We start from the raw sequence: 20,642 nt of genomic DNA, 5'->3' as shown, positions 1-20,642 counted from the left end.
TTGCTCAGGGATTCAGCAAAAAATACCTGACCTAAAACACTTACCTTCACTGTCACCTTGTGACCTATTAATTTGCTTTTTCTACAGACACGAAAATAGTCAACACCTTTTTGCTTAACGTCCGCAGGTTCCCTGCTTTGTTGTATTTTTATAACCGGCCTTATGCTCTTGCTTTGATGTTTAGCCATTTCAAAAACTGGGGTTACGCATAGGGAGCGCAATTGAGGTTTTAACTTCTGTTTTGTTTTGTCTGCTTTCCAAAAAGACGTGTCCAAATAATATATTGGAATATCTACAAAAGGGAATTTTGAAAAGAGCTGCTATTTCACACAGTTTTATGAGATTAAGTGGGAACATTTTTAAAATGTACTTTCCTGACATTTCCATGTAAAGGATGGTTGTTCCTTTAATCATTTCATAGGCTTCCAGTGCCGCTTTATCCCCTTACAGTCACATTCTTCTGTTTATTACTTCAAGGAGTAAGCAGCAGGAGCAGATGAACATCTAAGAACCAAAGATCCTGTTTTCATGAAAACATCCCTCAGCATTAAGAAACAAGGGAAGACAAAAATCCCAGTAAATAAACTTTATACTGACAAAATTGTTTCTAAATCCAGGATGCATCAGTAGCTTAAGTCTTGGTGTGGTGATTTTGAACCCATAGGACTTTCTCGTTTAAAAGTGTTCCTGACTGAGCTATATTAACGTACGTCCCATCTATCCCCAATAATCAGTTATGGCTACACCAGTAACTTTTTTTTTGGCTCTCTCTCTTATAGGTAGGACTCAGGGTGTTTTTTGGCAGATCAGGCCAGTGGTTTGGAGACAACGATAATGATGGTGACAAAGTTTCCATTTTCCATGACCTGGATGGTTCAGTGACGGGATATCCAGACACCTTCATAGGGAGGGCAGACAACTACCTGCTTCGTCATCCAGGATGTCTTACTGTCCCACGGTGGAATGGAATGATATGCCGAGGGAAATATGCACAGGTAACACTGGGAGATTGTAATGGATCTGGAGCGGTTGGGAGAGGGTGTTTTTACTAATGGTCTGAATCAGGGCACTAATGGAAATGAAGCATTTTACCGTCCCCAGTGCAATATTTCCGATCAGTCTTGCTGCAAGCATTAGTACCGTGGATCTGGTTTAGGTAGCGAGAGGAGGTAGCTATGTCAGCGGGAGATTAGCTCTCCCGCTATCTACACCAGCTCTTAGGTTGGCATAAGTACGTCACTCAGGGCTGTGGATTGTTCACACCCCTGAGTGATGTTGGTTATACAGTAGTAATTCTGTAATGTAGACCAGGGCTTTGTTTAATATCTGGGGAAAAAGAAAGCAGACTCTCTATCCATCTCTCCATGCCCCTCCGTCGCCTCTAGAGAATATTTTTACAGCCATACAGCAAAGTATATAACCTGCTTTAAAGTTAGTAGAAAATCTTGCCCGGGCCCTCATGCTGAGCATATACACCCTGGTATGTCCTGTGACACCCAGCTAGGGTACTAAGGGAAAGCATGGCATTAATAATGTAAAAAACTTGTTTAGGTTTGGACTGGAAGCCAGGATGGAAGCCAGGTTTGGACTGGAAGCCAGCTGTCTAAGAGGCCTTGACTTAATCACTTAGTGTCACATGGTGCCCAATCCTGGAGCCCTTGCTCCTTGTGAATGGGGCTCCAGAATTAGGCCCTTGACTTCAATTTCCCTATCTATAAACAGAGGCTTAGTAGTACTTATTTGCTTCTATAACAGGAAGATTAAAACGCTCATTTAGTTAGTATTTGTAAAGAGCCCTGAAAACAAGAAGGCCTGTCTTTGTGCTAAGTAGTAGTGTTAATCATATTTGACCTAAAGAGAAAATGAGAGAATACAATTTGCTTTATATTGCCATTTCAGTGAATACAAATGTATGGGTTATGAGGGGAAATCACTAGTTTCTTGCGTTCCTAGGGCCCTTTTGACTAAACACATTAGTCACCCCAAATGTTGTCATATTTATTATTTACATGGCAACTATTAGATGCTCTGCAATCACATGAGAAACGGAACCATGAGGCAGCAGATGTACCTGGCATGGTGTGGGTTGTGTTTATACAGCTGGTATCTGAGCCCGTAAGATGAGATGTGGCTCTCGAAAGGAGCTGTAATATTCTCCTCTCCACTTATGGGGAGGTGGGCACTTCATTTCTGCAGTGGCACAGTGCAAAAGAGACATGCCATACGCAAGAAGAGTTATACTGAAAATGCCTGAGCCATTCATTAAAGTGACCTGTTCTTCAGACAGAATATCTTCATTTTGAATTATCAAAAAATGTGATCAAGACTGCCTCCCCTAGTGTTCCCCTCTCCCAAAATAAACTGATGGATATAAAAGACAGGAAAGTATATCTGGGAGGTGGGAATAAGGTCTTACAGTCCACAGTATGTACTGTGAGGACACATGTTTCTTTAAGAAGATTCTTGTACGTCTGATGGAGAATACTGCACATGCACGTCTCCTCATGCATTCATTAGTCATCACGATGACAGCCAAAGTACAGTATAGCCCAGAACAAAATCCTGCCGAAGTTATTCAAGACTGTGCAGTGTTAGAGGTGCCCCCATACAGCACTGATTAATCAGGTTTGTTTTGTCAGTGGAGAGCACAGCCATTTCAAAGGATAAGCCTGATCTTGCCCCATTGAAGTCCAGTGAGAGTTTTTGTTGCTGACTGCAGTGGAAATAGGATTGGGCTCATATGTATTAACCCCATAAATCAGATTTACTCTGTGTGTGTGTGTGAGTGGCATCCCCATCTCTGGTGACTCAAGGGTTAAATTCAGAATGATAAACAAGTTGGAATCTATAATTTTTATTTCTATTTATACTCTTCCCATTATGACAGGTTTCAGAGTAGCAGCCGTGTTAGTCTGTATTCGCAAAAAGAAAAGGAGGACTTTTCTTCCCATTATGGCACTCAGGGTGAGGTGGTTTTTCCACCATAGAAACTTTCCTTGGCTGAATTCAGGCAAGAATAAACATTCACTTCCCTGGGATCTGTCCCTTTACCAGCTCCTTTCACCCAATCAGCATCCAGTTGGGTGAATAAAGTACATACTAAAAGCTTCACTTTATGAGCCCTTAGGTGGGGAAATCGATATGAATCTGAAATTGAAAGCAGCGAAGATCATTGGTTCTACATAATAGGAACTGATTTAATTTGCAGAATAGTCATTTGAATACTTTACTGCAACACCAGAGTTGCTGGCTCTGATGATTTGTGTGTGCTAAATCTGGCACTATATATTTCAGTGCAAAAGAGTAAAAGAATGAACCCAATCATGGAGAAAGATGAGGAAGCCTTTGGTTTACTTTAATCTTAGAAACGCCATTACAAAATGTGCTTTTCTTTCCCCTCCCACGTAGCTCTCAAAGACAAGACATCCTATTCATCCATGGCATAAGCAGGTGAAAGTGCCATTTCAGTCAAAGCTGAACTGAGATGAAGGTATTTAGCTTAGGGACGGGCAAGCTAGGTCATATGAAATATGAACCAAACCCTTCCTTCAGAGCTTAAGCCAAATATTTTTTTGAGAAAGTTTTGATAGTTCAGTTCACTGCTTTTTTGTTTGGCTTTTCCCCCCTTGGCTTTGATGAGCACCCGAAGTGGAAATACTATAGAAAAGTCCATTCCTTCTGCAGTATTTCTAACTCAGCCGATTTTGAGGACAACCTGGAAGCTTTTCATTCCTGAGAGTTCTCTGGTCTGATTCTCTCCCCTCATGTTGCTTTTCTCTAGCCTACCTGATGCATCACTGTGTGAATTCCAGAGCTGTCTTTGTTCCTAGATTCCCTTACTCCCACCTGTAAGCAGCCAGCATCACAACCCCTTCCTTGGCCTGGTTTCAGATTGCTGCCTGGAGAGGGCTGCCAGCAGGGGTCCCTGAGGAGCACCAGCACTTTCATTTCCAATATTGCCAACTTCACATGCTCAAAAATCATGAGATTAAAAAAAATGCTGGAGTCTTTTATTTGCTTTCTAAGTTTTGAGCCTTTCGGAGTCAATGTTTTCATGCTTTACTCTGCTGGAAACCTCCTTTCTGTTTTTAATGAAAACTAAGCTTCTCCGATAATATGATTCCATGAGCTAGGGGTTTAAGAAAACTACCAAACCTAACAAGACTCTCAATAAAATCATGAGTGTTGGCAACTCTGAGTTTCCTACAGAGTCTCTAGTACACACTCAAATTCTGTTGATCCAAGAGTGACTTGAGCGCTTTAAAATTGTTAGACGTTGTGCCTGCCCAGTGCCACGCTGACTTCAGCTGAGCAGTTTAATCCAGGTTTTTATTCTCTTCTCACGTGCCTTCCAAGCAGCACCTGAGGAGTTAATCAGAAGAAGCTGGGAAACTTTTTTTTTAAACTACTAATTTGGCAGAATAAGCTATTTTCTGATGTAAGCACTAAAAGATAGGGGAATGCAGCAGAGTTGAGGCAGTATAATTTATGGGTTACACTAAAATAGATGTCCTGTTATAAACATTTAGAGCAATTATTTATTTTTAACAAATTCACCCCACTTGGTCCATTTTTCTTCATTCTGTTGGGGTACTCATCTAATAGAGGCAGGAAGTCGTTCCATCTCTCTTAATGCTTTTATTTTGTCAAACACAATTCTAGAGTGGATATTTGCTATTGCATCCTCTGATTAGTTATATATATATATTTCCACTGTCATCTGCTGACCTATTCAAAACCTAGTTATCCAGTTATGACTTTGATATTTCCATCATCATTCCTGAATGCATACACTATAAAGCAGCCAAGAAATATTGCAGGTAGCTGCTCTCAGAATTTTTCTAAACCATGCTAGGAAAGGTTGCTTTTTGAGGAGATAGAGAAGTCTGTAGAATCCATTAGGGCTCAATATGAATCATTGGGATTTGAGGAGGCTTAAAACCGCCCAGGGTTGAGTCCTTAGAATGAAAAGTCAATGAGCTCTTTCTAAGCTAGTTTGTGTCTTAAGGTTCAATTAAGGGATCCCATTCTGATCTCAGTTACACACCAGTGTAAATGCAGAATAACTCTGCTGACTTCAACGAAGCGCCTCTGGAGTCATGCTGGTGTAATAGGTATCAGAATCTGTCCCAGCATGTTTTATGGAACTAAAAAGAGATCTTCCAAAGGAATATTGAGGTCTTCAGTATCACTGGCCATTGCAAGTGTATAACTCCGTAGACTAAAATTCTTGTCAAGGGAAATAGCCCTTCATTTGGAAGTTGCATGAGCCTGGGAAGCTGGTGTGTATGGGGTCTGAAGAAAAACTGCACCTTAGATCTGACCCAAGGTTTTGCCCTTAATTTTGAACTTTGGATTGAGGTCTGATGGGTTTGAGCATCAGTCAGCACTATACCAGGAATAAAAACAGTGGCTGAATTAGATCATTAGAAAGGGAACAGATCTTGCCTCAGTCCAGAAGTCAATAATTTAGTGTGTGTGTGTGTGTGTGTATACACCTTGTATGTTGCTTATCTTCACACTCTTTACCCAGATGGATAATAAATAATGTGAGTTGTGAAGAGAATTTCTCAATAATTTCACAATCTACTAAGTAATCTCTCAATGTATATTGAGATGGGACTAAATCCTTCTGGATTAGACTGTTAGTCACAGCTAAATGAGTCATTTTAAGATTCTCTTTAAGATTCTTCTTACAAAATAGCTGCCTCTTCCCCTTTTGCTAGATCAGGCTCTCATCACTCCTCACATTTTAAAATATTTTGCCCACTTCACTTCCTGCTGCTGGATTTTTTTGTTTGTTTTTGTTTTGTTAGCTGTAAACATATATGCTGGAGCAAAGGGAAGCTGAGTTTCTATTATTCTAGAACAAAGTTTTCTTGCTATGTCTCTTCTTCCTCCTTGGAGAGAGATGATTAGTTCACATATACCAAAGTTCTTGCTCCAGAAATGTATGGAAATTTTTTTTTTTTTTTTTTTCAGTTTCAAGAGTTGAGAGTAAAGATATCCTGGAATAAAGAACTGAAAAAAAGGAAAGGGACTCTGTCATGACACTGTAAGAAGAGTAGGCAGATATCTGTGTCTATGTCAAGTTTTCAGGAGACTGGCTGCATTGGGTAATGATATGCAGTCTACAGGTATGTCTACATGGCAAAGAAGAACCCAGGGCTGGCCCGTGTCGGCTGACTCCGCCTCACAGAGCTCAGGCTGTGGGGCTGTTTCCTTGCTGTGTAGGCTTCCGGGCTCAAGCTGGAACCTGGGCTCTAGAACCTTTTGAGGTGCGGCGGGGTTCCAGGGCTTGAGCTCCAACCTGAGCCCAGAAGCCTACACAGCAAGGAAACAGCCCCCCTCCAGCAGCGTGAGTCAGCTGGCATGGCCCAGCAGTGGCTGTCTAGTTGCTGTGTAGACTTTTGACTTCAGCCAGCTCAGTAGTAACCAAAAGTAGCAGTAGTTGTTGTTGGCTATTTTGGGGCTATATAAAATGGACTAAGATCAGTCCACAGAGAACAGGCTTCCAAATCATGAAATCACCACTGGAACTAGTGCTCATCAGCATCCTGGATGTCAGACTCGGCAATGTCAGGGATTGAATAGGCAGAGACTTAGGTTACGTCTACATTACAGACCTTTGGGTAGCACAGCTGTACCGCTGTAAGGTCTTCCATCTAGTCACTCTATGCTGACGGGAGAGAGCTCTCCCATTGGCATAATTAAACCACCTCCACAAACGGCAGTAGCTGTGTTGGCAGGAGAGCTTCTCCCACTGACATAGTACTGTCTACACCAGCACTTTTGTTAGTGAAACTTATTTCAGTCGGGGGGGGGGGGGGGGCTTTCACACCCTTGACCAACAAAAGTGCTAGTGTAGACATAGCCTTAGCTCCCGTCTTTTCCCGAGGTGTGATCTATCCCTCCAGGTCAGGGATGAAGTCCACAGACAGGGTGGCATGGGGAAACTTACCTTGAGGCTTCTTATTCAGTCTTGTGGATAAAAAGAGGACTCGACTGTGAGTCTGAGACTTTAACTCCTGTGCTGCAATAAACTCCCCATGGGCTGTCCCCTACACCTGTGTTGAATCCCCTTGGCATCAGTGGGACTGCACATTAGTGCCAGGGTCGGTCTGCGTGGATTTCATTGCTGGATGAGGACTTTCAGCGTTTGATAATTGAATAATAAAAATGAACAGGCAAGTTTCAAAGTATCCAGCATATATAAACTCTGTCCTGTGTAGCTAAAAAGTTAATTGATTACAATTCTGGAAATCCTGCATGTGTTGGCTGGAATGGGAAATGAAGTAAGTTTACAAATATTTGTAGCTAACCACAAGGCTTGCATTTTTATTTGAGAATGATACAGTGTTTATAAAGCAACTGTAATTATTATACTTTTAGTTAAGCCTATAACTTTGTCCCAAGACATTTAAGAAAATTTTACTGCCAGATAACTTATCTGACACAAGATGATAAAGAACATATTTTGGAACATATTGTAAACTTTCTTGAACCCATTAACAGTAAGTGCAGTGGACAGCCTAGTTCACAACCCTTGACCACTTCTTTTCAGCAGTTAAAGAATTTAGGATGCTTTTCTTTTCCATCCTGGAATGTAAGGATTTTCTGCCTATCCTTGAATGTATTTCATTGTTTGGAAGGCTTATTTTGTTACCTTAGTTTTTGATTTTTCTAATATGTGCACTTCAGCTACTACCTAAATATTACCTGATTGCCTGAGACATGTATTTGATAGGGGGAAAGAGCATGGAATATAAAGATTATAATGACATGATGAATACTACTGACTTTCATGCAGAAAGAGGTCTAGACTAGTATTATTTTGCAGCGTCAGACATGATTCCAACATTCCTTTTCAGAAAAACACCATTCAGTTCAAAAATAATACACAAATTCAAAGACTCTAAGGCTAGAAGGGCCCATTATGATAATCTAATCTGACTTCCTGTGGTGTGGGTTCTACAGAATTTCAATCTGGTGGCAGTGACTGTGATCAATACTGTTTTGACCTCCTGATCTGGGTCTTGTATGTAAAGGGAAAGTGGATTTTCTTTGGTTTCATAAATTAAAAAGAAGTCTTTCATTTGAATTTAAAAACAATTCTTTTTTCCTTGAGCCGTTGAGGAGTGAGCAAATGTGCTTCACTTGGGAAATTATTTTACTAATTGATACGATTTATGGTTTCAACAGTGAGGGGGAGGGAGAACGAGTCAATTCTAATATTTGGTCTGATCCTAAAAGGTGCTCGGCCCCCAGTGGTACGTCATGTACCGCCAGGACCAGGGATGTAATTACTATTACTCTGGAGCAATCCTATCCAAGTCAATGTAAGTGAGAGCAGGATTTGACAAATGTCTAAAAATTATGGATCAATTTTTTTTGAATGATCTCTTGTGACTTTAGGCCAATTTTTTCAAACTTAGGTGCCTACAGTGAGGCTGCTAAACCCATAGTTATACACTTAACCAAATGTGGTCTTATTTTCGGGGGCACTGGGTAACCTCAGCTTCATTGAAGTCAAGAGGACCTGCAAGTGAAAATCAGGCCACTTTTTTTTTGTTGTGGAGCTCAGTCTATCTATAGACACCCAGGCATGAAATCTCAAGCTGAGACACTTCCAAAAATATCATGCCACAAAGCAGACCAGAGGTTACATAACCCCTGTGCTGGACACCCCACCACTGTCTCTTGTCAAATCAGTTTTGTTGTCACCAAGAAGTTAGATTCCAAGAAGGAAGCAGCAACTGGTTGCAACATATTGAGCTGTACGTTATGCCAGACAGAAAAGTGAGGTGCAGGCCACAGCCAGTTTCTTGGCTATGGTTCTTCACGTAGCCTGTGTCATGTCCATGGAGCAACTCCTTTTAAATACACTAGATTCTCTGTTGAAGAATTGTTGTTGTTGTTGTTGTTGTTATTATTATTATTATTATTATGATGTTAGGACCTAGAGATAAGATAAGGACCCTGATGTGCTTGATGTTGTACGTATTCCTAGTAAGAGACAGTCCCTGCCTTCCTTGAAGAGCTTACAGTCTAAATAGACAAAGCAGACAACAGATCAGAGGGGAAAAGAAGAGGCACAGAAAGGTGAAGAACCTCGGATCTCACAGTTGGTTAATGGCAGAGCTTTGATCAGTATCCGGGTCTCTGACTCCCAGTCCAGTGCTCTGTCTACTAGTCTTTGTTGGCCCCCTCACATTCTCCCCAGTGATAGTAAAAGCTATTGACAGAAGACTGCCTCCATTTTGCTCTTCTTAAAAGTGTGAAATCTTTGTTTTAGAAAAGGTAGTACTAAATGAATTTTCTTGGAGAAACAGAAGCGTATTCAGGTGTGCTTTTTTTATTTAACATTTTAAAGTGCTCGTCAGCTGAAGATGGGTGCACTTTCCTTTTGACTGGTATATGAGATAGTGAAGCAAGATTGTATGTGTCCTAAGCTGCTCCCAATTTATTTTAAATCTTCCAGGGAGTGTGGCTGCACTACACAATGTTTTAAAGTGCTAACATTACATTAGCAGATCTGAATATACATCTATCCAGCTACTGCCTTGGTATTCCCGATATGGGAAGGCTGCTGTACATTAGGAGTTCCACCTAAAGGCTGAAATAGCTTTTCAACAAAAATTGCCCTTCACTTGAAGCTAGTGTCAGGGCAAAAATTCATTCTTAGGAGTTGTTTCAGAGTAGCAGCCGTGTTAGTCTGTATTTGCAAAAAGAAAAGGAGGACTTGTGGCATCTTAGAGACTAACAAATTTATTTGAGCCTAAGCTTTCGTGAGCCGATGAAGTGAGCTGTAGCTCATGAAAGCTTAGGCTCAAATAAATTTGTTAGTCTCTAAGGTGTCATTCTTAGGAGTGTGCTGAGGCAATCCACATCCTGATCCCTGTGAGGGAGGGGCACACCTGTTAGGCTCAATGCAGAAGAATAGTGCTGTGGATTAACACACGATTTGGAATGTGGAAAGAGTGGAATAGAGATGTGGATTCCACAGCAGATTATGGGTCTGATCCAAAGTTCATTGAAGTCAATGAAAGACTTCCAAAGACCTCAGTGGGCTTTGGATCAGGCCTGTGGCCCTTCATTTAAAATGTAATTGTTTTGCATTTATAAGGAAATAAGCACCTAGTAATATTTTCTGAATCACCCCTTTTCGCTTAGAGTTTGAGTTGTAAACATTGGTGCTCTGGTCCTTTTGTACACCATGAAATGACATGCAGACAGCTACAAAATCTGGTTTTGATGTACTGCATTATTTGAGTCAGAAATGCTTCGGTGGCTTGCAGAATGTGCTGATGGAACGTTCAGAAAAGCCATTTAAAGGAAATGATGATCAAACACACATGTTAAGGTGAGACCCGGATGGCTTAATGAATGTATGTTTGTTTTTTTCACCCCCAGCTTTATATTCAGGCCAGACGTCCGGAGAATCTGACCTTATCAATTGCCAGAGCGACATATCACTCTCATCCCCTGAGGCTGCAGGGAGTGAATAGAGGAGTACCATATCAACAGTACCAACCTGTAGTCATGCTGGAGCAGGCCTATACCATTCACTGGGATGGGAGAGCACCTGAGGATGTCATTCTGTACCCAATCAACTTCAACAGGTACCACCCAAGATTTCTTTTGAGAGTGTTCTGTCTCTGACATGAGTATTACTATGGTGCTTTTCCAGGGTCCTGCTGATTTTCTTTTGGCACAATATCAGCAACTTCTGAGAAAGCTGCAGTAAGTTGTTTATGACGGACACAATTACAAACAAACGCCTCTGTGTTCACTTTACTGCAGCCTTTCTGATGTGCAGAGACTTTTCTCCTTCCAGTAAGTTCTGAAATAAAATCCAGTTTACAACAGGCCTGCTGTCACTGAAATCGGATCCAAAGGAGCCCTCATGTGCTCTCTCATTTATTCACTCTAGTTGCTGCACACCCAATTTGTTTCCCATAAATATAAAGTGTAGAAATGTATTTGAATGGAGAGTCTCATTTTCTCTTTCCTAAACACTGCAATTTCATTCTTTATTTGTATCAAGTTTAAAAATACCAGGAGTCTGCTGAAATATTTCAAAACTGATAAAACTCTATTCTGTTCCAGTTTCCATGTTTTCTTGCACCTCCTCTATATAAAACTGGGACATATGCACTTTAGACTTATTTTTCCCCTGCAGGTTGTTCCTTTTTTTTTTTTTTAATAGATCTTTCCTGTTTTGACTATTGGGTAAAGGGACTGATTCTTATCACATGTACACGGATTTTACATTGGTATGCTTCCATCCACTTCAGTGCAGTTACACCTGATTGGCACTGGTGTAACTGAGAGGAGAGAGAGCCTCACAATATGTGAGGCATACCCATTATTTACATTGTCAAAATAGATACTTAGGTACTATAGTGATAAGCAACATAGAAAACCCTATAGTTGACACACAGGTTCTTTAGCACACATGACTTCTTGAGTCCTGTTACGATGATAAGAGCAGAGTTGTGCAAACAAACCCTTTCATTATTACATGTTGCCTAATCACATAGGGCAAGAGTCACAAAGTATTTAGGTGCCAAAGATGCAGGTAGGCATGTAGTGGGATTTTCAAAAGTCCATAAGCAGGTTAGCAGTCTTTGCATCTTTAGGGGGTGCCTAAATACCTATGCAAATCGAGCCCATAGAGAATATCTAACTCAGCTCTTCCAAGACAGTTAAATTGCAAAGTTTTAGCTGAAGGTAGCATTTTTGGCTCCGTTTTGAATGGTGTTTAGTTTCCTTTAATTTTTGTGCTGAAAATTTTGTGGGTCAAATTCTGCCCTTCGTTACACATGTGAAACCCCACTGATGTCCATGGAATTGTACGAGGGGGAGGATTATATCTTCTTTTTATTCCTGATGCAGTGGATAGCACTGGAAGAGTATATGACGCTGTACAGTGGGTATTCCACCAGACAGACATTCTGAAGCAGATCTGTTTGATGCCTCTGCTTTGGTTCCTTGGGACTCCTGGGTACGGGTGAGATTTTTTTTTTTTTTTTGGTGGGCAATGCTTGCACAGCAGAGGTGTTTATCCTTTGCCCAAACAACATCCATTTTGAATACCTGCTGGTAGCTTTGTCCAAATGGCTCACTGCTGCTGCCAGAGAAGGACGTTCCCAATCTCCAGCATGGAGATGCTGCTCATAGAGATCATGTATCCCAGCATAAACTGCTCCATCGTAATCCCAGCAACCTCCCCCCATGACTGTGCTGAGAAGGTGAAGGTATAGGTCTCGGGGGGGGGGGGGGCGGGGTGTATGCATGTCACACCTTGCACACTCTCTTGCCATGGAGGAGCTATTAATATGTCTAAGAGTTTTCAAGGTCTTGTACTTTCACAGAGAAGAAAAGTCAGTTTGTCATCTGTGGACACAAGCCCTAGTTCTGTCATTTATTTTCCTATTTTAAAAGTAATTTTCCTTGCAGTTATAGAGCTAAATCCTCCGCTGGTATAACTTGTGACTCTAGGGAAGCCATGCCAGTTTTTACTCCAGCTGAGGCTCTGGCCCACAGTATTAAAACAGATTCAAATTTATAAGCAGCCCCTGGGTCTCTGACAAAACCCAGCCAGAGATCTGGGCCTTTATTCTGGCAGAACATAAATGCATCACATAATCAAAACCCTACAGTGTGGTTGGTTTCACAAAAGACAACAAGAAAACCACAATCAAATCATTTGAATGGGGGAAAGCTGTCTGGTTTGAAGAAATACATAGAAAGAAAACCACAATTTTGCTTCATATAAAACTTCTTACTAGCAAGAGTCTAGAAAGAAACAAGTGCAGCAAGTCCCTGTTTGTTCTGAGTAGATTAGACCCTCTAAGTAGGGCAAGAACTCAAATGATGTAATGGGAATGATGAAGAGTTTAGGCTGCACAGGGGAAGCACTGAGAAAAGAGGCTCTCATGGAAGGGCAAAGTAACTGAGGGGAAAAGAGGATTTTGATTAAAAACACTGTCTCTTAAGCATTTCCAAAGTGACCGTTACTTCAGCACAGCATTCTTATTTTTGGAAATGGAAGAAATAACAAATTACCAAGATAGAGACAATCCAAGTTAGACCCCTTGGGAAGTTTTTACCTGCCTTAACAGGTCTTCCTGTTTTGTGTGTTTAAAAAACACACAGCACTGTGAATAATCAATCAGAAAATGAACACTCTTGACGTAGTGAAGAATGTACAAACTGCATATTGAGCAAAACCAAGAAGAATGAATGATAAGCTTAATAGCAGTGTCTTGGGAGTAATAATTGCAGTGCAGCTTTATTAAATCATTAAATTATTTTTACCTGGCATTGCTAGAGCAGTGGATAGCTATATCAGGGATACCGATATTTCAGCTAGGCAGCACTGGTGTTTCTGGAATAACTATTTTGAGTTGGCTAAAAGAAGGTCGGGGGGAAATGAAGAATTTGACAGGGGGATGTGTATCAGGATTTGGATTAATAGTTATGCTGAATTCTTGTATTGCCACCAGAAGTTCTATTAGATCCCAACAGCGGTAATTTACATTTAATTCAAACGTCTGTTTAAAACAGTGATACTTAGACCTTGGTGGTTCAGGAGCCAAATTAGTGATCAACACTGCCCGAAAGAGCCACAGTAGTGTGGATTCATAGTTTCATTTTGTGTGTGTGAATGAATGAATGTACTCAGAGCAAAATGACTTACCAGGTATTCTACAATTGGTTAATAACATAGTAAAAGCATCCTGATTGGCTAATAATTAAATCACACAGTGAGTGGCAGGAAACACAGTAAAGAGCCACTTGCAGCTCCTGAGCCTCAGTCTAAGTATCACTGGTTTAAAAGACTGGAGCACTGAAATTCACTAGGTGGTCCAGAGGCGTAAATTGACATGCCTCAGTTGGAGTCAATGTGAATTTACTCCAGGTGAGACTCTAACCCAGTGTGTCTAGCAGCACTGCACAAGCGTGTATCTAGGATGTGATTTGGAGCACAAGCATTTAAGAGGAGCCCTTCCTTTTATCTGTGACTAACTGAAGGCATATCATGGATGTACCTATTCAGTACTGATTTCAATGGTTACGTGAGGATTACAGTAATTGTGACCCCCACGCACCCTCAAAATTCCTTCGGTTTCCACTAAAAGAAATAAAATGGGATTAAGGAAATCAAATACGAACTTGACCTCTCAAACCACCACTTGCTGCATTTATGGCTCTGCTGTGGAAACTCTTGTACGGGCATTTTGCATGAAGAAAACTGATTTCCTTTCCAGTGAGAAGTACATGTGACTTATTGGGTATGGCAGTTGATTTGATATAGAAAACCAAAGTCATTAAGGTCTGCAGACTGAGCTTTAAATTAGTGGTGCACATGTCCAGGTTGGCTCAGAAAGGAACATGTATGTATGTTTGTTTGTTTGTTTTTCTAGTGCACTGGGTTGTCAGATGGATGTGAGTTTTATTATAAGGATAAGATGAAGGTGTGCTATTGAGGTCTCTTGAAACTGTTAACATAGGACCTGGTAACTTGTAAACATTTTGGCAACGAACAGAAAGAGAATACCAACTGGAATTTTAATTATAGGGAATAAAGTCCTGTAGAACCTATCAAAATATTCTGAAGCCTGTTCTTGTCAAGCATAAATTGTGTGTGAAAGTTTCATGAACGGAGACCTAAGACCCCTCCACAATGTGTCTCATCTCTCTGTTGGCCAATGTTCTTCATCGAGGCTGTTTCAATGTTCCCTTGGTTTTTTTGTTCTTCATGGAGGGATGGAAATTATCTGTAAAAACTAGGTTAAGGGTTCTGCTCATTATGAATATCCATTTGTGAAGCACAAAGAACCACAGAGAAGCTTGTTAGGTGAGGGAAAGGGAGGGGGAGAGAAACTGGAAAGCTAGGTGGAGATTATGGGGAACATTGTGTGTCTCTGGTAAGTGTCTCCTCTCAGACTCCGGAGAAATGGTCCAAAGATTGGCACTTCATACAGTAGTCAAAGTCCTTCAATTTAATGACCTAGCCTTTGTCTGTGTGCAGAATCTCTAATCTTGGAAGAGGCTAAAGCAAAGATGATTATCAAATGCATGGTGCAGTGCAGTAAATCAGTAGGGTTTATTTGTGTTATCAGGAAAATCTAAAGAGGGCTCAAATCACCTCAAAATAAATGTCTAAAGCATCATGTGGTAAATTGTACTCTGGAAATAGCCTGAAAAGCAAGAGCAATTAGGCTGTACGTTCAGCATTACTAATGAGCACCAGCTAATACCACTGTACGTGGTCTGTTAACGCTTAGAAAGAAACACTTTTCCCCCATCCGCTGTGATTCAGCTGACTGAGAGAAATACCAGGGGGTATCTGAATAACAGACAGACATAATAAATTGATGAGGTCATTTATAGTCAAATCATCACAATCCCCCACAAAACCTCCCTGCAGATGCTCTGATCTGCCTTACTGCCACGGACTGTGGAAACACGCATGGCAGTCTTCATAATGCTTTATTCACCGGTACTGTCTTATGGCCTGCTGCTAAGAGCCCACTGAAATCAATAGAAGCTGATGTACTCAGCACTTCACAGGAGGTGCTCAGAACTTCGTTGCACCTCTGCAAAGGTTTTAGTGGTGGGGAAGGACTGGAGAGTTTTGGTTTTGTACTATTCTGATTGGAAGTGAATGAAATTGGATGTATTCATGTTTTCTTTGCACTCATACACTGGCATAGGGAAGGGCTGAATATTTACATTTCTATAGAAATAGGCACAGGTGGCCGTGTTTGGATTCTCATTTGTATTAGACTGGGGTCAGAAGGTCGGGTTCCAGGCTGTACCAGAGCTAGGGTTTGTGACCATATTCAATAGCGTTGAAATCTTCTGAACAGAAACCAGGGAAAAAAGAGTTATTTTGAATCTGACCCAGAACTCAAACCACAGAGGTAGGTTCAAATCTCCTCTACGCCTCCCTTCCCCCCCCCCCCCCATTCTCCATGCCCCAAATTTGAGGTTCTGATTTGGGCCCATTACTAACTTCTAGATGAAAAGGTGGCACTTTAACACTTTCTCCATGTTTAGCAAAGTGAGATCTGGATGAGTGTTTTGATCTAAATGCCCTCAATTATCATCATGTGCCCTTCAGTATAAGCAAACTATCTATATTCTCCAGTTCCCCAAATGAAACTCCAAGGCACTAATAATATTTGGCTTTGTATGAGCTGGTTTCAACTTTGAGGGGATTATTGTCTACAGCGGCTTTTTTTTTTAATATGATTCATGCTTGTAGCTACTTATCTTGTGTACAATTAAATTCTTTACCAGTGATGCAACCTGGAGAAAAACAAAGAAAATAAGACCAGGCTAGAATGAGCCTGTTGCAAACATCCAAGCTGATGGAGACTTTTTTTAAGTTGTGGTTTTATTCTTTTATATATTAACTAGTATACGAGCAATACTTTGCTTCTGCCATTATTACCTGGACTGATAAATATACAGGCAGATGAAAACAACTTTTCTGCAAATCAAATTGCTACTGGCAGCCTGAGGGCTGCAACCATCTTTTTGTTTTTATATATATATATATATATATATATACAGTAATTAGCACGATGAGTCTCTGATGGCTGGTTGGGGCCTCTATTGCAGCCAGGATATAAATAATAATGTGCTATTAAATGTGAGTTAGGGTATCCTAAATCTGGCCCTAAATATGCTGATTATATCCCAGCTCAAATTCAATTATCCAAATAACATAAAAATTAGTAAATATATTTAAACTCCCTGTGTCTCAAAAATAATTTTTCTTACTTATCTTTGATCCATTAGGTTAATCAAATAGAGTGGAGCTGTAGTGAGATCTTTTACTGTTAAGAAAGGAGCTGAGATGTTTACTGAAACTTTGGAATGCGAGTTGCTTAGCTGTAGTTACATACGACTGTAGTAGCATCTGTGGAGCTGGCACTAATGTTTTTGAGTAAGCCTGTGAAATAGCTTTTGTCACCCTCTGTCCCCAAACCTGTCCACTTCTATGCTCAGGGCTGGCCTGAGGACATTGGGGAAGGTTCGTGAGGTGACTCTTGACTGACTCCATTTTACAGAATAACCCTATGGAAAGAATGTGTGGCTCAGGCAATCTGTAGATCCATCCCCACCCCCAGCCTTCCATTGCAGATGCAGAACCCAGCTGCTTGTTCTTTTCTATTCTAGCAAGTGATTTACTTTGGTTTAGTTTGGGTTTCATTTTCAAGGCTGTCTCCAGGAGGAAAAGGGCTAGACATGTTACTTTTCTTTTCTCACCCACTGGAAGCTGAGATTTTTCTTTATTTTTTTTTCTCCCCTTCCCCCAAACCAGCGGGTCTTGTGACTGAATTTCACAGGGCCCACAGACTAGTTCTCACCATATGTGTATGTGACATGTTCACAGAAAAAATAGTAATACAGTACTGGATAAACCAGTTAAGGAGAGAAAATTGGAAAAAAAAATTTACTGTCAAGAAAGCCAGTGTGTTAAGGAAAAAATATGATGTCAGTGAAACTCCTAATATTACAGGATTTCTTTTTAGTCTGAATGTAAGGTTCTATGAGCCAAATACTGTGCTGACTCCTCCTCCATGCATGCTAGCTATCACCGGTAGGGTTGGAGCTTTAATTTGTTGGACCTCAGATATAACCCCCTTTGCCTAAAGTGGCATAAATGTGAAAATGAAACTGTCTGTGTGAATATTAACGATCTCTGCATAGATAATTGACAAATTTAGGCTCTCTTAGCCTCCAGAAAGGCCATTTTAAGCTTGGTTCACACCGCTCTGGTAACGTAACATGCTCTCCATTTGTCACTAGAACTGTAGTGAGTTGTTTTCAGAAGTGGCTAGTCTTAACAAGGCCTTGAAAAGGAAAATTGCTGGCTGTTTGCCTGGTAGCTGTCTTGCCCCTGTGAGGACTTGAATGTGCTTAATGGACTGGAACTGAAGAAAAAGCCTGAAAAAGAAATTTGAGAGGAGTGGGATGGACCGCTCTAGTGAGCCAGTGGGAAACATGGACTCAAGGCCAGTCTGCTGAAATGTAAGGGGTTTGAACTGGGAGAGGGGTGGAGGGGGGGCAGTGAAGATACTGTCCAGTTTGTTCTCAGCCTTTTTTCCAGTCATGAGAGTGGGGAATACATCACACTCCCCTTTCCAAGTCAAGCACTGGAGTGGAGTTAGCCTTCAGGAGATGGCTGCTGTATTGTTAACTTGGCTGAATGTGAGCTTTTGGTGGACAGATAACGAGCCTGCAGCCAGACAGTTCACTGTATCTGAAGACTCCTAGGAGACGTGAACTGATCACTCAAACTGCCTTCTCACTGAGGTCAATGGGAAATGCAGATGCTGAGCACCCCTTGGGATTTGCTGCTAAAATGGAATGAAAACTTTGAGTATGATCATTTTTTAGTCTTATTCACTTCAGAATTCTCTCTGTGAGATTGGTATTACCCATTGGGATATTAACTTTCACAGGAGTGCGTGAGGATTTATATTTGAAATTTTCCTATTGATGTGAATAGGAATCAAATTGCTAAGCCCTTCCACACGCTTTGAAAATACATTTAATTGTGCTTGTATAGGTTTGGGGGAGTGGGGAATTAGAGGGCCATTTTTAAATCAGAGTAGCAATAGTTTGGGGAAAACTGACCTAGTGAGCAAAAATCTCCCATTCTCCTAACTTCCACATTTTGGAAATCAGTTAATCTTTATTAATTCCCAGCATGTGCTGCAGGCAGCTATAACCATTGGATTTTTTCCCCTCTGATATTTAGGCTATGTCTACACTACAGACCCTACAGCAGTATAGTATAGATCTCCCGTGTAGCTGTTCTGTGTTGCCAGGAGAGAGCCCTCCCACCGGCATAATTAAACCACCCCCAACGAGTGGTGGTAGCTATATTGCGGAAGAGCGTCTCCTGCCAACATAGTGCGGTCAACACCGGTGCTTTTGTCGGTGAAACTTATGTCGGTCAGGGGTGTGTTTTGTGTTTTTTTTTTTCACAGGCCTGACTGACAAAAGTAGTACTTTTATCAGTCAAAGTGTAGACATAGCCTAATTCTCTAGCCACATTCTGTTCTGCACTGGTGTAGAGTTACTCCAGATTTACACCAGTGAGATCAGAATTTGATTTGTAGATTTCATAGTCATCAGCCATAGAACAAGTCATGTCAACAAAATCTTCATGGTTGTTTTCAGGGGCAGAACTCTGCACCTTTAGAACCTCCAGTAGCTAGGACAGTATCAGGGCTCCTTATGTTCTCGTTAGGCCAGCAACTATGGCTGTGTCTGCACTGAGCAGCTTATAGTGGCACAGCTGTGCCGCTAATGCCATGCTGCTGTAAGATATGCGGTGTAGCCGCTCTTTGTTGGCAGGACAGAGCTCTCCTGCCGACCAAATAAAACCACTCCTAACGAGGGGCTGTAGCTTTGTCTGTGGGAGACGCTATCCCGCAGACAAAGCACTGTCCACACCAGTGCTTTTTGTGGGTAAAACTTTTTTTTTTTTTTTTTTTTTTTGTCAGGCGGGGCAGGGGGGTGTGCGTGTGTGTGGGTTGTTTTTTTTTCCCCTCCCTCTCCCCACCCCCACCACCCTTGAGCGACCAAAGCTTTCCTGATGAAAGTGCACTGTAGACATAGCCCCAGGGACATGTTCAAACACATGTTGGTCAGGTCTGACATTCCATCCTCTAGAGGGCAATGTTCCACCTAAACCTATATGGTGCAAGAGCTTTGTAGGAGAGGGCAGCAAGCAGATGTACGCTCCTGTTAAACTTACTTTAGCCGAACCTCTTGTCTGTACCACTCCAAGTTATACCATTCTCACTTCAGAGGCAGATTTATCACCATGCCACAAAAATCACGCATTACTGTATTTCCTTGTTTATTCGTAAAAACTACTGGCATCAGAAATGCAAAATCTAGAAACTGTGAATATAAAATACTTTGTGTGTACTAAGGGAATATGTCAAACTTTTTCCTCTGTGTATTTCATTTGGGGCCTTAGGCAGCCCTCTGGGTCTTCTGGAGCTGTGCTTTGGACTCAGCTGTAGAGGAAGGTTCAGCTTTTGCTGGAATTACTATGGGACTCAACAGTAGTAAACTATAGATCTATCATGTGTCCAATAACAGGAAATCTCTGAACATCTTCTCTTTCCTTCTTCCACTTCCCCCTTGTTGCTTCCTGTAAATTTGATCAAAAAATTCAGCAGCTGGCAACAGCCAAGAGAACTTTTTAAACATTTTGGTATTTTTGCTTCACTTGGGGAGTCAGAACAGCAAATGTCAATATTGCAATAAAAAAGGGCCACAAGACCGCCATTTCCAAGAGAAAATAAACAGTGCTAAGCAAACTCATTTAAAAAAAACAAAAATATGAAACACACTGTGTGGACTGTTGAATGACAGTAACACAGGAGCAGAAGCTGCAGCGTTGAGATATGCCTGTGCCAGTAGACATTTTAAATATTCAGTTTAATATTTGAAAATATTTGGTAGGACTCAGTAAACCTTGACTTTGTACCAGTTCTTATTTAGCTTTGCTTCTTCAGGTGCCAAAAGTCTGGGGAAAAAACAGAGAGGAAACTGACCTCCCAAAAAGTTTTTTTTTAAATCCCCTACTATGAGAA

At 41.1% G+C, this 20,642-nt stretch overlaps 2 protein-coding genes across 4 annotated transcripts in view; both read left to right on the top strand.

Annotated features, from left to right (window-relative positions):
* The window catches only part of LOC102942858 (cell migration inducing hyaluronidase 1), a 142,292-nt gene that overhangs the window by 24,210 nt on the left and 97,440 nt on the right, over positions 1-20,642 (top strand). The gene's annotated exons all lie outside the window — the stretch shown is intronic.
* The window catches only part of LOC102932459 (cell surface hyaluronidase), a 74,598-nt gene that overhangs the window by 34,410 nt on the left and 19,546 nt on the right, over positions 1-20,642 (top strand). For both annotated transcript variants that reach the window (XM_043523392.1, XM_037909976.2), the window contains 2 exons: positions 780-995; positions 10,414-10,622. In XM_043523392.1, coding sequence (XP_043379327.1) covers positions 780-995; positions 10,414-10,622 — 425 coding nt within the window. The remainder of the gene's footprint in view (positions 1-779; positions 996-10,413; positions 10,623-20,642) is intronic.

The sequence above is a fragment of the Chelonia mydas genome, chromosome 10 (assembly GCF_015237465.2).
Source record: "Chelonia mydas isolate rCheMyd1 chromosome 10, rCheMyd1.pri.v2, whole genome shotgun sequence".
Lineage (NCBI taxonomy): Eukaryota > Metazoa > Chordata > Testudines > Cheloniidae > Chelonia > Chelonia mydas.
The sequence above is the reverse complement of the archived record's forward strand: the minus strand, read 5'-3'. Positions and strand labels throughout refer to the sequence as shown.